The sequence below is a fragment of the Uranotaenia lowii genome, chromosome 2 (genome assembly GCF_029784155.1).
Source record: "Uranotaenia lowii strain MFRU-FL chromosome 2, ASM2978415v1, whole genome shotgun sequence".
In the NCBI taxonomy this organism is placed as follows: Eukaryota; Metazoa; Arthropoda; class Insecta; order Diptera; family Culicidae; genus Uranotaenia; species Uranotaenia lowii.
In genome coordinates this window covers 285,856,392-285,877,001 of record NC_073692.1, presented here as the reverse complement: position 1 = coordinate 285,877,001, position 20,610 = coordinate 285,856,392, and the positions used below count along the sequence as shown (strand labels likewise).

Sequence of the window (20,610 nt, the reverse complement as noted above, 5' to 3'; positions counted from 1 at the left end):
TAAAATAGGCCCAAGTATACTACCCTGAGGGACACCAGCTCTAATGGGTATCCTTTCAGAGCATGAATTTTGATAGCTTACTTGCAAAGTTCGGCTAGTCAAATAATTTTGAATAATTTTGGTGAGATATACAGGAAAATCAAATCGAGCTAATTTAGCTACTAAACCTTTGTGCCAAACACTGTCAAAAGCTTTTTCAATATCAAGAAGAGCAACACCAGTTGAATAACCCTCAGATTTGCTAGCGTTAATCATATTAGTTACACTCAAAAGTTGATGTGTAGTAGAATGTCCATGACGAAAACCAAATTGTTCATCAGGGAAAATAGAATTCTGATTAATGTGAATCATCATTCTATTCAAAATAACTCTCTCAAATAGTTTACTTAAAGAAGGAAGCAAACTAATTGGTCGATAACTTGAAGGCTCTGAAGCACTTTTTCCAGGTTTCAAAATTGGAGTTACTTTGGCATTTTTCCATTTATTGGGAAAATAAGCCAAGTGAAAACATATATTGAAGATTTTAACTAAAAAACTTAAAGTGCTTTCAGGCAACTTTTTAATAAGAATATAGAAAATCCCATCTTCCCCCGGGGCTTTCATATTTTTAAATTTTTTGAAAATCAATTTAAGTTCATCAATATTTGTCTCACAAGAACTTTCAAACACAATTTGCTTAGAAAGAATATCATCAAATTCTAGGGAAATTTGAGCATCAATTGGACTTACAACGTTTAAATTAAAATCATAAGCAGACTCAAATTGTTGGGCTAATTTTTGAGCTTTTTCTGAATTAGTTAAAAGAAGTTTATCCCCATCTTTCAAAGTAGGAATTGGCTTCTGGGGCTTTTTTAGAATTTTAGTTAATTTCCAAAATGGCTTTGAGTAGGGTTTTATGTCCTCTACTGCTTTAGCAAAATTTTCATTACGAATGAAATTTAAACGACGTTTGATCTCTTTTTGAAGGTCGCAATAAATTAATTTCAAATAAGGATCCCTAGTTCGTTGAAATTGGCGTCGACGAATGTTTTTCAGTCGTATCAAAAACTGAAGATCATCATCAATTAAAGGTTGATTAAATTTATGTTTAACTTTAGGTATTGAAGCGGCTCTAGCATTGACTATTGAAGTTGTCAAATTTTCTACAGCCAAATCAATATCTTCTATTGAATTCAATGGAACGTTTACATCTAAATTACGTTCAATAAAATTCATATATCGCTCCCAGTTAGCCTTTTGAAAATTAAAAGTTGAAGGCTGAACTTTTTCTGTTCTTGCTTATTGAAATCCATTTTTATCCTTAATTTAAAATTTTACAAAATTTTATTTTCATTGTATTTGACCCATTCAGCACGACCCATTCAAACTAATCTTTTTATTTCACTAGCTGACCCGGTGTGCTTTGCTACACCTTTCGAAAATGAATGAATTTTTTGAAAATTATTCAAATTTGTATTGTTTAGTTTGTTATATGATTTTTATCGCCGTAATTTGTATGATTATAATTTTAATGGCATGTGCGGCGGAATGAAAACTAGAGAGAATTTATTTTATAGAATTTGAAAGAAAGGTGGATAGACAGGCATTAGTGCGCCAATAGGAGAAAGCTTGATAGGTGTTGAAATTTTAGGCTAGAGGCAGACGGCGGCAACGCTATTCAAACCGTATGGAGCACATCTCTCAGATTTCCCCTTTTTTCCCCTCGTTTTGACAGATTTAAGCTTTTTTCCTCACATTTAAGCTTTCGTCTCCTATGCTCTCAAGGCAAAAAAAAGCTTAAATCTGAGGAAAAAAAGCTTTAAAACGAGATTCACGAGTACATATTTAAAAGATGTTGGTCACACGATACATAGACTAATCGTGTAACGTTGCAGGGATCTGGCTAGAGGGCATGTTGATGAAAAGCTCCCATGAATTGCTCCCGCCTTTGCTCTGCATTAGCTAACTATACATGAGAAACCCAGAAAGAGAATTCCCATGTATAGCTAGATCCCTGCAACGTCACACGATTTGTCTATGTATCGTGTGACCAACATCTTTTAAATATGTACTCGTGAATCTCGTTTTAAAGCTTTTTTTCCTCAGATTTAAGCTTTTTTTTGCCTTGAGAGCATAGGAGACGAAAGCTTAAATAAGAGGAAAAAAGCTTAAATCTGTCAAAACGAGGGGAAAAAAGAGGAAATCTGAGAGATGTGCTCCATACGGTTTGAATAGCGTTGCCGCCGTCTGTGTATAGCGAGCCCAATGGTTTGAGAGAGTGTGCGTAAAACTCCAAACGAGCTCGTTTGAAGTGTGCGTAAAAACACGCTCTCAAACCATTGGGCTCGCTATACATGGGAATTCTCTTTCTGGGTTTCTCATGTATAGTTAGCTAATGCAGAGCAAAGGCGGGAGCAATTCATGGAAGCTTTTCATCAACATGCCCTCTAGCCTAAAATTTCAACACCTATCAAGCTTTCTCCTATTGGCGCACTAATGCCTGTCTATCCACCTTTCTTTCAAATTCTATAAAATAAATTCTCTCTAGTTTTCATTCCGCCGCACATGCCATTAAAATTATAATTATTGTTTAGTTTGCATTATTTTCAATCAACTAACAACATAGGGGAGATAAGGGCATAACAAGCACGCGAAGCACAATAAGCACTCCACTTTTCTACAAAAGTACGTATTTTCTAGAATTAGTTTTAGAGGACTTGTTTCGTACTTCCTAAAGTATTAATTTTTTACCATGAAAGAAATCTCCTTATCATCTTTACAAAAATATTTAAAAAAAAAACCCACTAGATTCTCAAGTGACGAAAATATTATAACTTTTGAGCACCACGAAATAAGCTTTTATGACATTTAAATCATCTTGATTCATAATGTACGCACTGAATTGTACACAGTCTTTTTCACTTTCATAAATTTTAAAACGCGTTTTTAATTGAATTTGTTGTCTCGGGGCGAATAGAGCACTATCAATCGGGGCACGATAAGCGTTTTCTGCCGTATAATGTAGCAGCGTATTCAACTCGATTTAGTCAACTGAATTATAGAGCTACAGCTTGACTAGTTTACCTCTGACGATTTGGCCTCTGATTATCTCTCCGACACCTTACCAATTGGATTTGGGCCTGCTAAAAAGAATAAAGCTTGCTCTTACACAGATTTCCATAAGAATGACAGCTGATCGGAATGAAATTGGAGTGGAGGCTAATGCTTTCTCTGTTTAACGCATGAGAAATCGTATACCGCCCAAGCAGCCGAATGTCACATATTTACTTCAATGAAGGCTGACAAAGAGAATCAACTGCCAATTTCCCTTGAGCGAACTTTATGTGCTCATTAATAAACTTGAAAGTTGCAAAAGTGTTTAATATGTACGTTGTATGTGACTTATTTTATTCAATTCCCATAAGTGAACTACACGTACTCATAAACGAACTTGAAAGTTGCAAAAGTGATTTATATGTACGTTGTAAAGGACTCAGGTCACATAAAGGGTACAAATTTTCTCAAAATGGGATTAACTAAGTCACAAAAGGTGCATTGAGGTGCCTTCTCCTTGGCTTCCTGCCTGGTTGAGCGGAAGCGCTATCAAGCGAGTTTTAGTTTCAGGTACAACAACATCTAGGCGTGGTCTAGTGATAGCTTGTTCGATTCTCACCACAAAGGTCAAAGTTCGATCCTCAAGCATGGCAAGTTTTTTTTTTCTATTTGATATTTTAGTGACCACTCTGATGCAATACATGTAGGAATTTTAGGAAAGAAGTATTTGAGCAATTTGTCGAGTTTGGTATCCGGCGTGTGGCATTTTGGCGATGAACTGAACATAGCAAATGATCAAGAGAAGGTGCTATGGACCGATGCCAAGGGTGCAATTGAGATAGAGAGAATTCTTTTTGTTCATTTTACGATTTTTTGGAAGCTGTATAGTAGCCCAATAAGACTTTTTTTTTTGGAACTTGTAAGTATTTATAAGAACTTGAATTTTGAGCTGCATAGAACGCACTTCATATCAATGATGGGACTGAGTAAGCTTTTTTATATCTGTTTTATGGGACTTCTGGTTGCTTGGGCGGGATAGCGAGTGCGCCTATTGCCTATAGGCCAAATCGTCAGATGAGCTGTAGCTCTATTATTCAGTTGACTTCATCGTGTTGAATTCGCTGCTAGCTTCACAGGCAGAAAACGCCCATCGTGCCCTGATTATTAGTGCTTATGCCCCCAGGGGAGGAAGGGGTTTCATTATGCCCCTACAGTGACTGGTTTTCAGCTTTCGGCAAAAAAAATTTTAAATGCAGTGACAGTGCATTTTTTAGTGACTGAACTCGAAACAATGATGTAACTTACATAGAATCGCTGTTTTCTATGGTTAAATAAGCATTTTTCTTACGATGGTCATAAGATTGCCCCAAACTTTTATGGGAAATTTCAAAATTGTGAAATGTTATGCGCTGCAGGCTTAAATTGATCCTAGGCATAGTACAAGGTATCATGCAAAATATGGGCCAGATCGGATTACGGGAAGGGGTCGCTCAACGAGCCTAAATTTTGTATAGGATTTTGAGACATTTTGTTCGGGAGGAACATGCAAATCCAGTTTTTCATGAATATCTTTGATCCCTTTCGGCAGATTTCTTTTGAAAACGGGTTTTCTTAGAGCCTTAACTATGACAAATATTTTAACCGAAGACTGCATTTCAATTCGACTTATGATAAAAAAGTTATTAGACTTCAAAAATGGGGTAACTTTTTTCAGGATGATATTCATCACTGTTAACGCTGCATCTAAATGTTCGAAGCAGTGTTTCTCATTAATAGTGATGAATATCACCCTTTAACACTAGAAGGACCAGCAAATTGAATATACCTATTCGGACCGTGACCAGTCAAAATGACTGGTAAAGAGGAAATTTTTAATATCATAATATTTTTAACTTTTTTCTTTTAAAATTATTTTGTTATTTATTCGATAACATTTTTGTTTTAAAATTGAAATATTTTTTCACCATGGGTGCACGGAATCACCTCTTTTTGGCATAGTTGACGAATGCGTGTATGTCATAAAATGAATATTTCAAATAATTATCAAAATATTAAAATACATTATCAATCTTATTATAAAATCATGTTAGATGGCTATGGCTATTGACCATGGGTGCACGGTTTCACTTCAATTTTGTTTTAGTAGATATTTTCTAGCATCCATCGGTCTGAAATTTTTCAATACGTTGCCCATAAATTATACCTCATATTGTAGGTTTTGTAGCGTACTTTTCCGCCATTTATCGAAAATCAACTTTTTTGCATGCTAAAGGTAAAGAAAAAAGACTTTTATAGATTCAAATGAAATTTTGTGTTAAATACATGGTTTTTCACTATGGGTGCACGGATTCACAGCGTTTTAATCAAATATTGAATTTTTTGAAAATTTTAAAAAGCATTTTTTTAAATCCTAACTAAACCAAAGTTGAAACCATGTCTTCCATGTCGAGACATCATGATTTAAATAACGATTTGTTTTTTAAGTTCCGTTTTTTCATTCTTGGAAAAGAAATATTTCAATTATATCTTGAAATAATAATATTTTTTATTTATTATTCAAAAACAGGTTTTGGCAATCGTATATTTATCTCAATAATGATCAACATCCAAGAATTTGGAAAGCGGTTATCATGGACTGAGTGTCAAGTTAAGTCGTGCGGCAGAAAACAGTGAAAATAAAAATAATGAATCAACATTGTCAAATGTACACGTTGATTTGTTTTTCCTTAAAAGTTTTTCGATTGAACAATATTGCATTTCAAATACCTATCATATCTAACTCAAAAATATTTTGTGTTCTGAAGCAAGTTGAAAACTATTTATTTCTATATAATTTACAGCGACGAATTTGCAGCTACTCCATGGACCTATGTTGAACTATCTTAGCGCCGATGTGGTCTAGCAGATAAGCTGGCGCGAGTCTTGTCTTGGTATGCCAGGAGTGCTGGGATCGATTCCCGGTATCGGCAAGAAAACCTTTTGGGTTCGAACCTCATAAGTTGCCGACAGGTAAGATGTTTTTCCTCTTATTACTGACTGCATAATAAGAATGTTCGATTAGTTGCGGTATAGACACGGATGCCAGAATACCTGTTAGTAAACTTGCATTGGAAATTTGTCGAGCCTAATATTCTAAGAATGCATGTGAATACATACTTGGGCAGAAACTGCGGTGAATCCGTGCCCCCATGGTGGATAACCAACTTATAAAAAATATTCCGTGCATCCATGTTGAAATATCATTTAAATTATTCAGTTTCATAGCTGATGTCTTAAAATTTGAATAATTGCGTACTAGACTGCCCCAAATGACCCGACTTTTGAAAAATTTATACGCTGCAGGCTAAAATTGATCCTTGGCCTAGTACAAGATCTCATGCCAAATTTTGGCCAGATCGGACCACGGGAAGGGGTCGCTCAACGAGCCTGAAGTTTGTATGGGATTTTGAGACATTTTGTTCGAGAGGAACACGAAAAACCAGTTTTTCGTCAATAACTTTTGTCTCCTTCGACCGATTCTTTCAAAAACGGGTTTTCTTAAAGCCTAAACTATGACAAATATTTCATCGGAAGGTTGCATTTCAATTCATATTAAGATAAAAAAGTTATTAAGCTTCAAAAACTGGCTAACTTTTTTAAGGGAGATATTCATCACTGTTTCAATGAGGCGACTAAATGTCCGACCAGAACACTCAATGTGAAATGCATGCCGTTTCGTCAAATAATGACCGATTTTATTCATTGTTGTTTCGTTCAATTGCAATTTTAAATGCTTTTCTAATATTTGAATTTGGATGATATTCACTTGATTATTCGTAAAGAAGTAAGGGCGGAAAAATGGTTGACAATTTAAAAAAAATGCATAACCACAGGGGCTTAGGAACATGACTGGACGATTTGTGATGACAATAAAAAGATATATTTTCGAAAATCATGTCCATTTACAGTCTTTTCATGTTTTGCTATAATTTCAGCTGTAGTTAAAACAAAGAACTTCATTGGTTTGGAATGTTTTTTATTACAATAAATAACGAGGTTGACTCGTGAAGTAATTTCCTAGTAGGTTTTAAACTTAAAAAGATAATTATATTTCAAAATCTTTTTTTTTATTCGTAGAGTAACTAACAAAGTTCAAAGTTTATGCACAACATTTCAGATCATTTTTTTTTATTGGAGATTTGATTTTTTTTTTCGATGTGCCTCAACTATCTTCAATAAATAGGTATTACAGTTGTTCTTCGCCCCTTTCGGCACAGTCGTTCATTACGGATGCCATTTTTAAAACCGTTTTTGAAAGAAATCGGCCAACGGGAACCAAAGCTATTGATAAAAAACTGTTTTTTTTTATTGGCATCACAAATCGTCCAGTAACGTGCCTAAGCCTCTGTGGTTATGCATTTTTTTTTAAATTGTCAACCATTTTTCCGCCCTTACTTTTTTTTCCGAACCATCAAGTGAACTTAATCCAAATTCATATATCAGAAAAACATTGAAAAATGGCAATCGAACGCAACAACAATGAATAAAATCGGTCATTATTTGAAGGACGACATGCATTTCACATTAAGTGTTCTGGTCGGACATTTAGTCGCCTCATTCAAACAGTGATGAATATCCCCCTTAAAAAAGTTTACCAATTTTTGAAGCTTAATAACTTTTTTATCCTAATTTGAATCGAAATGCAACCTTCCGATGAAATATTTGTCATAGTTTAGGCTTTAAAAAAACCCGTTTTTGAAAGAAATCGGTCGAAGGAGACAAAAGTGATTGGCGAAAAACTGGTTTTTCATGTTCCTCTCGAACAAAATGTTTCAAAATCCCATACAAATTTGGGGCAGTCTAATGCGTACATAATTCATAATTATTCTACTCAGTAGTCTCGAGTAGTTTTAGGTGATAAATATATTTTATACTAAGCTAGTATAAAATATATTTATCACCTAAAACTACTCGATTACTCGAATGGACATGTATTAAATCTAACATAACTTTCACAAATCTTGAAGAAATTTCGCCAAATTTTGACGTAAAGTTCGATTATACAAAACAAAACAGAAAAAAAAATTGAAGCGCCACACAGCGGCCAATCCGAGAACTTTTTCTACAAATCTTCGTAACTTCGCGTCGAAAATCAATAATTTCATTACGAATGACACACTTCTGCCCACCATAAATCAACTAGGACTCATTGTTTTGAATGTAGATTGCAAATGAAACCAAAAGCAAGCGAAAAAAAAATTATCTCGTTCGAGTTATAGGGTTGTGAATTTTTACTTGTCACGGTCCGAGTGTCCATGGCGAAATTTTTCTCGCTTATCAAATTTGCAACACAAATATACGTGCAAATATATGTACGTGTAAAAAAATCGTATCTGATGCAGCGAAACCAGAATATACGTATCATTTTGGAGGCCATATAGGTACATGAGCACAAATATTCTTGATTTGGATTGTATTGTCGTAATAAATTCATGCAATGTATTTAAATACGATAAAGGGTATAAATGGGCCGCATATTGTAGGTGCAAATATAGGGAAGAGTGGGAATACATGATCCCCTTTTCTTATTTTCACCATATCTTTTTGGAAAAAATTGGCAACTCGCACTCTTTTACATTTTCTGACAGCGTGTAATTTCAAATTTCTATTCTCCTAAAATAAGAACGATACTTGATCCCGTAGATAAACTAGAAACATTTTCGTGGGAGTAAAAAATTGCGATATTTTTGAAATTAGGGGAGACTTGATCCTTTATTCAGGAAGCCCTAATCCATGGAAAAAATCAACAAAACCCCAAGTTATAATGTTAATTGACTATTTTGGTGATGTTCGTTCTCATTTCACAATCTTTAATTGTCAGAAAATAAATTCTATAGCTTATTTTCAACCCTTATGACATTGCATGCTTACGGGCGCAATTTTTTATAAACAAGAGAAAATCAATTATTTTAGTCCTTTTCTTTAGATAATTGATGGATGAATATTAGCTATTGGATAAATATTAGTAATCTCGTAATCAGCAATGACCACGATCTATTGAGAAGAAGAATATACCGGGATCATTTGTACCCAAAATCGACATTTTAGAAAACTTTTTCTGAAAAAAGTTGGGAGTTTTCCATCGCTTTGAAAATATTGTATATTGAAGTTCATTTCACACTCGAAAGATTGATGTATTGGAATAAATATGTTTGTTATAATATTTCCATGTTAGGAACATTTTAAAATGATGAAAAAAGATCTTCAAGTCACATTTTCTGAAATTTTTCAAACAAAGTTCAATAACCCATAAACTTATTTTGTTAAAATGAGCCTCAACCATTGCTGTTTCCATTTGGCACATTTTTCTTGAACATTTGATCTTTGTACGACATTCCAGTTTGGAGATATAGCTATGGAATCAAGTATCCCCAAGGATCAAGTATCCTCATTCTCCCCTACGGAGTGTAATAAAATCATGCAGTTTATTTATATACGATAAAGAATATGCATGGGCTGCACATTGTAGGTGCAGATATACGAAAATGAGTTTAAAAAACATTCTATACGATATAATCTGTAAAATAATATACGACTTCTGGTTGTCTGGGTATGATTCTGATTCATTTTTGATGAGTATTGGATGAGATTATGATTGCGTTAAACTTTAACTTTCGTATTTTTTTGAATTAGCAAGGACCCTGAAAATGAGCTAAACCATATACAAAAGTGCATCCTAATGGATTTGAAATCAATTGAACAAGATATTAGTGAAACTAATCTTAATCTTTTCTTAATATAATTAAGAGAAATAAAAAGTAAATATATTTACAACAATTAATGAAATGTTTGTTAAATAATTTTTTTTGTGGTGAAATTAAGTGTAACTATAGTCATTTACTTTGCTTTTGTGTTGAAAACTGCTTTATTTTGGATTCATATTAAATTCGTTGGAAGTTTTTAAAAACAATGAAAGTGGCGAACGGAAAAAAACAAGTTTGGCCTAGGTTTGTTAATCCCTGATTGCACTGTATATATAATAACGGTAAGATTATCATAAGATGAAGCGGCGAATATGGAAGATAATTGATTTATGGTAGAGATGATAGAGATAATGATTAATACTAAATTATGGCTCTTTCAAATGGTTCCTTGTTCACCATGCTCAGTCTTCACAAAACCACGTACCGAGTACCACTTATGTGGCATTCTTTCCTAAAACGAATATAGTGTACAAGTTAGACTACTATAAATTAGTTTGAGTTTTCGGTTATGTTTTAGATGGAAAATAGATGTGTCAATAATCACAAATGGGGAACACTTACTCATTAGATAAAGATGCATACGTGTTGATTTTTCACCATAATCAATTCAAAAATACAGGAATGAACCGCCAGGGTGACGAAAAAGATGTAGAACGTTTGAAAGTTTTTTTCGATAACTATAAGGCAAAAACTGAATTTAAGGCCAATCAAACTGTGAAAAATGTGAAGGAAACGATGCGGATGAGTATGCGACATTAACTAATACTACAATTTTTATTTCAATAATTAACTTCTCTTTTTAGCAAAGGAAATGGATTTTTCGAACTACTCATGTTTGATAATGATTATAATGAGCCATGGGAAAAAACATGGGATAATTGAAGCCTACGATGGAACTTATGACTTCGAAAATGATGTAGTTGAACTGATTTTGGCGAACAACACCCTGAAGAATAAACCGAAGTTATTTTTTGTTCAATCATGCAAGGGCGATGGGAGGATGGAAATTGACAGTACTTCTTACACAACGAACAAAAATGATATCCTCAAGTGTTTTAGCGCATATGAAGGTTATTTATGAAAAAATTTTTGGTACATCTGTAAATAACCACTCGTTTTTTATTTCAGGCACTGTATCTTATCGAGACCCTAATACAGGATCAATATTTATTCAGAAATTGTTTAACTTGATTGACTCCAATCCTAATAAGGAAATAAGAGAGTTGATGAACATGTTAAGAGATGAATTGGTTTCCGAAAAGTTAGTTGTTTGATAATATGCTATTATAAAAGTTGAAGTGATTGACTGATTTTTTTTAGAATTCCTCAGGCACCAACGGACACATCAACATTAACAAAAAAGTTCTATTTCAGTGCATTGAAAAAAAAATCAGTCGGAATGATGGTATCAAGTATCTCTGCAACATTTTTAGCTTTATTATGGTTATGGCTATAAGAATAAAGCGCATTCTGTAACACCACCAGAACTCTAATAAAGCCAAAACTCTCTGGCAACTCTGTTTGTACATGAATTTTGTTGTTTTTTCGATGATTTTAAAAACTATATTTTAAAGTGTTTGAGTAACTTTTTACCATAACTGTACAGTCCTTCTCAAAAATAAAGCAGTAAAAAACTCGGGATAAATCGAGTATCTGTTAATATTTGAAGGTTTGAGTGCGAAAATCGTGTGTGAAGTGACGTGTTTTGCATCTATTGACTGTGATCGTACATGTAAACAATCCTACCTACCTACCTAAGGGTCCGGCGCCGATTGACCGACGCATAGGGCTGAGATAAAAGATCTCCACTGCTGGCGATCCGGAGCCAGCGTCTTCACTTGCTGCCAGCCGAGGTTCTCGTCAACTGTGCGGATTTCAGCGGCTAGACTTCGCCGCCACGAGCTTTTGGGCCTGCCTCTTTTTCGATGCCCATCTGGATTCCAGCCAAGCGCCTCTCTGCAAATCTCGTTTTCATCTCTTCGCAGCGTGTGCCCAATCCATCTCCACTTACGTTCCCGAATCTCGATTTCTAGCGCCTTATGATGACACCGGCGATGAAGTTCAACGTTTGAGATCCAGTTGCCAGGCCACCAAGCGCGGATGATGTTCCGCAGGCAGCGATTCACAAAAACTTGCAGTTTTCGCGTCGTCACCGCATATGTGCACCAAGTTTCACACCCGTACAGCAATACGGATTTGACGTTTGAGTTGAAGATTCGGATCTTAGTTCGTAGAGAGATCTGGCGTGACCGCCAGATGTTTCGGAGACTCGCAAACGCAAATCGGGCTTTTCTGATCCGGGTCTCGATGTCCTTCTTGGTCCCACCATCAGGCGTAATCTGGCTACCAAGATACTGGAAGCACTCCACTGTCTCAACCTGTTGTCCAGCTACCACGAAATTGGAACGATTTTCGGTATTGATTTCCATCGACTTGGTCTTTCCGACATTGATTTTGAGACCTGCTGCCTTGGAACTTTCAGTGAGGTTGTCGAGTTCGCTCTGCATATCCGGTTGTGTTTGGGCGAGCTTAACAATATCGTCTGCCAGGTCAAGGTCGTTCAGTTGCTCAATTGCTGAAGGATTCCACGGCAATCCTCGGTTTGGTCTACAGCCATTCGACCCAGTCAAGATCTCGTCCATTACAACGAGAAAAAGCAGCGGTGACAAAATACATCCCTGTCTCTCTCCAGCAGTTACCGGGATTGGTTCGGACAAGACACCGTCGTGCAAGACCTTGCACGAAAATGCCTCGTACTGTGCTTCGATAAGATGGACTTGACCCCTCGTCGTCTAAGAGCAGCCCAGATGTTTTCGTGGTTCAGTCGGTCGAATGCTTTTTCGAAATCAACGGACACCAGCAGAAGAGAATTCTGGAGTGAACTCCAGTATGTGGTCCACACATGATAGTCCGGATCGGAATCCAGCTTGTTACCGTTGGAGTGTAGCGTCGATTCTCTCCTGGATCCTGTTCAGGATCACTTTGCAGAGTACTTTGAGGGTTGTACAGATCAAAGTTATGGTGCAACATTTGTGCTGACAAGGCAGGGTCGGCTTTGAGCATTTCAGCAGGAATGCAATCGATTCCAGGTGCTTTGTTGGATTTCATGTCTTTGATTGACGATTCTATTTCAGCCAGCGTGGACGCTTCCAAGTTGACGCCATTAATGCGACTTACTGTTAGCGCCTCGAGCTGCGGGTTCGTTGACCATCGCTATTTGTGACTCGGAAAAGTTGTTCAAATTGCTCAGTCCGTCGTTTGAGCTTATCTGTTCGATCTGTCAAAAGCTAACCTGCTCGGTCTTTCAGTGGCATTCTTGTAGTAGTCCTTTCACCACTAAGGCGGTGAGACATGCCATAAAGTAATCGGATATCTCCATTGGCGACGGCTCTTTCTCCCTCTTCGGCTAGGGAGTTTGTCCAGGCTCTCTTGTATCGTCTACAAGCTCGTTTAACTGCCTTTTCCAGCTCCGCATATCGTAAGCAGGCGGCTGCTTTGGCTGACCTGGTACATGCCTGCTCAATTCCGACTTTCGCCTTTCTCCGATCATCGATCACCCTCCAGGTTTCATCCGACATCCATTCACTTCGTCTTCCACAAACTTTACCGAGAATACCATGGCTCGTCGTGATAAAGGCATTCTTGATTCCACACCACTGTTCTTCGACTGTTCCGTCTATCGGCAGTTCCGAGGCTCGGGATTCAAGGTGTTTAGCGTATGCCCTTTTCACCTCTGGATTCTTCATCCGGCGGACGTTGCATCGACATTCGATTTTCTCCTCTCGCCGCTGGACACGCGCGACTCTCAGTCGTATCTCACGAAGGACGAGGTGATGGTCAAATGCAATGTTTGCGCTTCGCTTGTTGCGGACATCAAGAAGGCTCCTTCTCCATTTTCGGTTGATGCAGATGTGGTCAATTTGATTTTCTATTCGGCCATCTCGGGATACCCAAGCGACCTTACCGACCAGCAACGATGGGGAAAGAGCGATCCACCAATCACCATGTTGTTGTTGCCACAAAACTCTACAAGCAGCTCTTCGTTTTCGCTCATCTGTCCTAGACCATGGCGCCTCATGATGCGCTCAAAGTCCTGATTATCGGAGCCAATCTTTGCGTTGAAGTCGCCTAAGTGGATTTGAATGTCACCCTTCGGAATTCTCTCAACCACACTGTTCAATTGACTGTAAAACTGCTCTTTCTCCTGCAAATCGGCAACGTCAGTTGATTTACACTGGAGCATTGTAAGGTTTCTTACCGGTGTTCTAAATCCGCCGCGCACGCCTGTTTGTGTGTGTGTATGTGTGTGTGTGTGTGTGTGTGTGTGTGTGTGGGTGTGTGTGTGTGTGTGTGTGTGTGTGTGTGTGTGTGTGTGTGTGTGTGTGTGTGTGTGTGTGTGTGTGTGTGTGTGTGTGTGTGTGTGTGTGTGTGTGTGTGTGTGTGTGTGTGTGTGTGTGTGTGTGTGTGTGTGTGTGTGTGTGTGTGTGTGTGTGTGTGTGTGTGTGTGTGTGTGTGTGTGTGTGTGTGTGTGTGTGTGTGTGTGTGTGTGTGTGTGTGTGTGTGTGTGTGTGTGTGTGTGTATGTGTGTGTGTTTTGATTTCAGAATTTACTCTTCAGTTGTCAAAATGCCGTCCAAGGAAGCAGAGCAGCGTATCAACATTTCGCTCGCGCATCGCGAAAATCCGAGCTACTCGCACGCAAAGCTGGCAAAAATCGCTATCAGTTGCCAAATCAACCAACAAAAATCTAATTAAAGTGTTTGGGGAACTTTTGTTGGCAGCCAGGAAGTCTGGATCGGGGAGACATCGAAAACCGGAAGCTGCTGAGACGACAAAGAGAGTTGCCGGTAGTTTCAAGCAAAACCCTAACCTTATCTCTCCGTGATGCCGCAAATAAGCTGGGTGTTTCGATTACAACCGTGCATCGAGCCAAAAAACGAGCCGGACTATCGTCTAACAAGAAGGTAGTGACTCCCAATCGCGATGATAAACAACATACGACGGCCAAAGCGCGATCCCGGAGGCTGTAAACGACGATGCTGACGAAGTCTGACTGCGTTGTAATGGACGACGAAACCTACGTCAAAGCTGACTACAAGCAGCTTCCGGGACAGGAGTTTAATACGGCAACAGGAAGGGGAAAGGTAGCTGATATTTTCAAGCACATGAAACTGTCAAAGTTCGCGAAGAAATATCTGGTTTGGCAAGCCATCTGTACTTGTGGCTTGAAAAGCAGCATTTTCTTAGCTTCCGGGACTGTCAGCCTAGAAATTTACGTGAAAGAGTGTTTGAATAAACGTCTGCTGCCTTTCCTGAAGAAATAAGGTTGTTCCGTACTGTTTTGGCCGGATTTGGCATCTTGCCATTACGGTAAAAAGGCCATGGAGAGGTACGCCGCCATCAACGTGCAGGTGGTTCCCAAGGACAAGAACCCTCCCAACACGCCAGAGCTCCACCCAATTGAGAAATACTGGGCTATTGTCAAGCGGAACCTAAAGAAGACCAAAAAAACTGCTAAGGACGAGCAGCAGTTCAAGGCAAACTCGCTTTCTGCGGCGAAGAAGGTGGACAAGGTGGCTGTTCAAAATCTGATGGCAGGGGTTAAGCGTAAGGCCCGGAAATTCGGATTTGGAAAAGCGGAAGCCTAACTGAATATTTTTCCTGAATTTTATACTGATTAAACTTGAAAAATAAATTTAATTTGATTTTTTTAATAAACAATTTCACCGATTAACACGCGTTTTCCCTTGACCAAATTTTGACTGTATCACCCTTTAGCTTGAGGCGGCTAGCTTCTCTAGCAAGTTGAGCTAGCTTACCTGGCTGGGCAAAGGCAAAACACTCCAAGTTCCAAGTCGTCGCCAAAGTTCTAATCCGGTTATTTCTTCTCACAGTTTCCGTAACAATTCAGACGCTGTTTGAGCCGCGCCTGACCTGGAGAACAGACGCTCGATTGTTGTTGCACGCCACCCCTGACCTGGGGAACAGACGCGTGCTGCCACCTTCTCAGCCTGCATGCGACCAAAGCATCCACCGGGGTTGGGTAAATTTATGAACTAGTATTAATAAAAGGTTTATATTGAAATATATAATTATTCTTCGTGGTGGATATAAGTGTTACTTTAGTTATTTACTTTGCTTTTGAGGTAATTTTTTACCTATATTTTGGATTTTTGGAAATTTTTAAAACCAATGAGGGCGGCAAATGGAAAATCAAGTTCGGCCTAGGTTTGTTAATCCACGATTGTACCGCAGATTATTTCGGTTTCGGGTCTATATAATAACGGTAAGATAACTATGAGATGAAGAGTTAATCAAAATATTATGTACTTGTTAAATCGACGACAATTCGATTGTTGGTAGAGGTGATATCGATAATGATTTATTCTAAGTTATGGCTCTTTCAATTGATAATGGTTATATAGATAAATGTAACAGTCGAACTTAGATAAGCAAGAACTGGGAAAACGGGAAATCTATTAGGTAAGCAAACCACACCGGTGTTGTTATTATTCAGCATAAAATACCTGTATAGATAAACTTTCGAAAAAAAAAAATGCAAAAAATTCTTTCAATCTACACAAACAGCTCGCAGATGGATCCACCATGCATAAAGAAATACATTTTCTGGTGTCCGCGTAGTTAAAAAATAAGTTGATTATGGTGAAAATCTCGGCTCCTGTGATGTATGTTTTACTTTTATTTGTTTAACGCAACATATCAGAGAATTTATTGTTCTTAAAACGAAAAATAAATTTATTGTAGGCTTTTGATAATTTCCCCAACTTCTGTCCCAATTCACCTCATCTTATTTTACAGCGTCTCTTGTCTAAATATAAATTGAACAAGCCATTAAATCACGAACAAATATCAACTGAGGTCGAAATGGCAGCATATCAAAATTGGAAGGATGTTCGCTTCTGCACCCAATTTCATTCTTTTATGACGGCTACTGCATGTTTTGGTGAAGTATTTGTAACTTTCAGTAAAGTATGACTGATCAAAGAAAATGTGTTTTTAATTGCTAGTGTTTCTAAGTGGATACAATTTTTGAAATCAATATTTTGTGAACATTAAAGTTGAATAATAAAATATTTCAATGTGACTTCAATCGTTAGTTTACGCCATGTATGTGTGTTATAAAATCACATTAAAACAAAAACACAACATTCAACAGAAAAAATGCTTCAAGATTGTGATGTCCAGCCCGAAATACTGAAATCGAATGGTGAAAAAAATTGAATGAACTTCTATAATTCTTGGGACAACACATCAAGATCGCTTCAATATTTGTAAATTCTAGCAAACCTTCAATTATTCCTACGTCAACACACATGGGATTTCTTAGAAAAGATGCGTATTTAAAGCAAATTAAAAACTTAACAATTAAAATTAGCTGGGAAAAGCGTTGAAAGTCACAAAGAATGTTCAACCGAATATTTGATTCACCGAATGAAAGTCGGATTACTTTATTCGATACAGATCTAGACGTTATGATTGTATTTAAAAAAAAAACTTCTCGTGCGAAAAAAGTTAAGCATCTTGAACTCTCGCTTACGCAGGTTCGACTGTATCAATAAATTGTGCTATCTGGACTGGGTGTTCGCGTCTAGTAACAATCACCTTTAACATCAACTAAGAATTGTCTCGTCTGCAGACCATGGGCCATTCAACAAAACTCAGTTTTCCCGAAAACACGTTCCGAGTTCCATTTATGTGCAAAACTCCAGATGAAAAATATGCAGATACAGTGTTTCTAAGTTTTTATCGTATCACGGGTATCAAAATGTGGCAAAACCCGAAAATGTTAATTTTTTCCGGGAATTTACCACATTGTGGCATTCTTTCCCAAAACGATTATAGTGTACAAGTTAGACTTATGTAAATTAGTTTGAGTTTTCGGTAATGTTTTAGATGGAAAATAAATGTGTGTCATCCATTACCAATGGGAGACACTTACGAATTAAAAAAAGAGGCATACGTGTTGATTTTTCACCATTATCAATTCAAAGAAAAAAGATTGAACCGCAAGGGTGACGAAAAAGATGTGAAACGTTTACAAGATTTTTTTGATAACTATCATGCATACCCTGAATTTAAGGCCAACCAAACTGTAGAAAATGTGAAGGAAACGATGCGGATGAGTATGCGACATTCACAATAATTACAATTTTGAATTTTAATACGGAACTTATCTTTTTAGCAAAGGAAAGGGATTTTTCGAACTACTCATGTTTGATAATGATTATAATGAGCCATGGGAATAGATGTGGGATTATTGAAGCCTACGATGGAACTTATGACTTCGAAAATGATGTGGTTGAGCCGATTTTGGCGAACAACACCCTGAAGAATAAACCGAAGTTATTTTTTGTTCAATCATGCAAGGGTAATGCGAGGATGGAAATTGACAGTACTCCGATCACAACGAACAAAAATGATATCCTCAAGTGTTTTAGCACCTATGAAGGTTATTTATAAAAACATGTTGGTACATTTGTTATTAACCACTCGTTTATTTTCAGGCACAGTATCTTTTCGGGATCCTGATACAGGAACACTTTTTATTCAGAAATTGTTTAACTTGATTGACTCCAATCCTGAAAAGGAAATAAGAGAGTTGATGAACATGTTAAGAAATGAATTCGTTTCCGAAAAGTTAGTGGTTTCATAATATGCTGTTATGTAAGTTGTAGTAATAGACTGTTTTTTTTAGAATTCCTCAGGCACCTACGGACACATCAACATTGACAAAAAAGTTCTATTTCAGTTTGTTGAAAAAAAGTCAGAGATCTCAAGAATATGAAGAGATAATAAGGCTAATGGAATATTACTGGGATTTTACGAAAAGGCCACAGGAATTTATGGATTCTAGATCAGGATTCTAATTTGGATTTTAATACATAACACTTATGATTTAAAAGTCATGTTTAGAAATAAAAAATGGGTTGTTTAATTGTTTGAAAATGTCATTAGAGGAATATTTTATTTTTAACATTAACATAAAACAGTGGGATGGCATTTTTGCTCTTAGTCGTTTTCTCCATTAAAAAAAGGTAATAAGTTTATTTTTACAAAATTCTCAACTTTTCAAGACTTGCTAGTTTGGCAGACTTGTATTCTTGATCCTAAAGCTCCAAAAGCGAAAGGGTATGTCTTTTGGCATTGAAAAAATAATAAATTCAATTGACATCACTGTCGGGTGCCTAGCGAGGTATTGCATGATTACTTTTTATGCACTACTTTGAGAGGCATAAGCAGTGATGTCATATTAATTTATTGTTTAGCAATGCCAAAGACATACCATTATAAAACAGCTAATAACTTTATTGCCCAATGAGATACGAAGTTACGGTATTGAACAAAGTTCCCTAGCCAAAAAAAATCCTTTCGATAGTTTGTAAACTGGCGTAAAAACCTTGAGCAAAATTTCAGAATAATATCAATTAATTACAACTAACAAATCGCTATTTTTGATTGATTATACGTTGATTTCAATTTATTTCACAGTGATTTAGTATCGTGACGTCATAAAGCGCAAGTTTTTTGAAATACGGTTTTGCAAATCGTTGTGACCTCAGGAAATTTGATGTTCAGCTACATGAAATAAATCAAAGTATAATCTTAAAATTAATGCTCAATCTTATATATAAAAATGGAGGCGCTATCTTTGTGATAACATCACGTATGAACGGGCGGTCGGAATGAAGTGAAACTTGGTATCCGAGGGTTTTTGGGGCCAGAGATGGTTTGTATAATAGTTTCAAGAATCTCACTATTTATAGAAACGGGACATAACTTGAACAATTTAAATGCGATTTTCATAAAAATTGGTTCACGAGATCGAAAAGACACAAGAAGTTGATTCATTATGCAGACTGCAATTGCTCGCTTTTAAAACGTGGGGCTCCCTTAAAAAAATGTGAAAAAATTTGAAAAAATATATACAACCCATACAATTCACATGGGATATTCATGAAATTGTGTACACATGCATGTTTTGATGTGGAAAAACAATCTATTTTACTAAATAACACATCCTACCTTTATAACCAGAGGCTCCCATACAAAATCAACGTGAGTTATAACATAACTTAAACAATTGCCAAGCGATTTTGCTTAAACGAGCCAGGCAGCCATGTTTTGACAGTAAAATATGATTTATTGTAATAAATAACGCTTTCTCCATAAACCCCCCCCCCCCCCCCCCCACCCCATTTTTGAACTAAAGGTGAGAGGAGGGGAGAGAAGTTTCATATCTATATATATAAAAATGGAGGCGTTTTCTTTGTAACAACATCACGTATGAATGGTCGGTCGGAATGAAGTGAAATTTGGTATCCGAGGGTTTTTCGGGTCAGAGATGGTTTGTATAGTAGTTTCAAGAATCTCACTTTTTATGGAAGAGAGGTCCCCATACAAAATTATCTCTTTTCCCCATCTTATATATAAAAATGGAGGCGTTTTCTTTGTAACACCATCACGCATGAATGGTCGGTCGGAATGAAGTGAAATTTGGTATCCGAGGGTTTTTCGGGTCAGAGATGGTTTGTATAATAGTTTCAAGACTCTCACTTTTTATGGAAGGGGGGCTTCTATACAAAATCAACTAGGAACGGGTCAAAACTCGAACAACTTGAAGACGATTTTCATTAAAACTGATTCACGAGCACGAAAACGATAAAAAAAACTGTAAACATTTTACAACCATTTATTAAGTAACGGGTAAAACGAAGTTTACCGGGTCAGCTAGTTTACTAAAAAAAGTCTAGAAAAAGGTTTAGCAACAAATAATGTGAATTTGGTTAAATAGATCCATTTTTTCCCAAAAAATT

At 36.8% G+C, this 20,610-nt stretch overlaps 2 protein-coding genes across 2 annotated transcripts in view; one reads left to right on the top strand and one right to left on the bottom strand.

Annotated features, from left to right (window-relative positions):
* Positions 1-20,610, bottom strand: part of LOC129742753 (uncharacterized) — a 400,996-nt gene that overhangs the window by 302,988 nt on the left and 77,398 nt on the right. The gene's annotated exons all lie outside the window — the stretch shown is intronic.
* LOC129744471 (caspase-7-like) lies at positions 10,200-11,253 on the top strand. Its single transcript, XM_055736992.1, has 4 exons — positions 10,200-10,521; positions 10,580-10,846; positions 10,905-11,037; positions 11,097-11,253. Exons 1-4 carry the CDS (start codon positions 10,323-10,325, stop codon positions 11,230-11,232), a joined length of 735 nt encoding a protein of 244 aa, XP_055592967.1. The 5' UTR covers positions 10,200-10,322; the 3' UTR covers positions 11,233-11,253.

Bases quoted from the DNA above. Each gene is read 5' to 3' on its own strand.
- LOC129744471 (XM_055736992.1), top strand. From the start codon at position 10,323: ATGGGGAACACTTACTCATTAGATAAAGATGCATACGTGTTGATTTTT. The intron at 10,522-10,579 runs GTATGCGACATT...TTCTCTTTTTAG, and splicing joins GAAGGAAACGATGCGGATGA to CAAAGGAAATGGATTTTTCG. The intron at 10,847-10,904 runs GTTATTTATGAA...TTTTTATTTCAG, and splicing joins GTGTTTTAGCGCATATGAAG to GCACTGTATCTTATCGAGAC.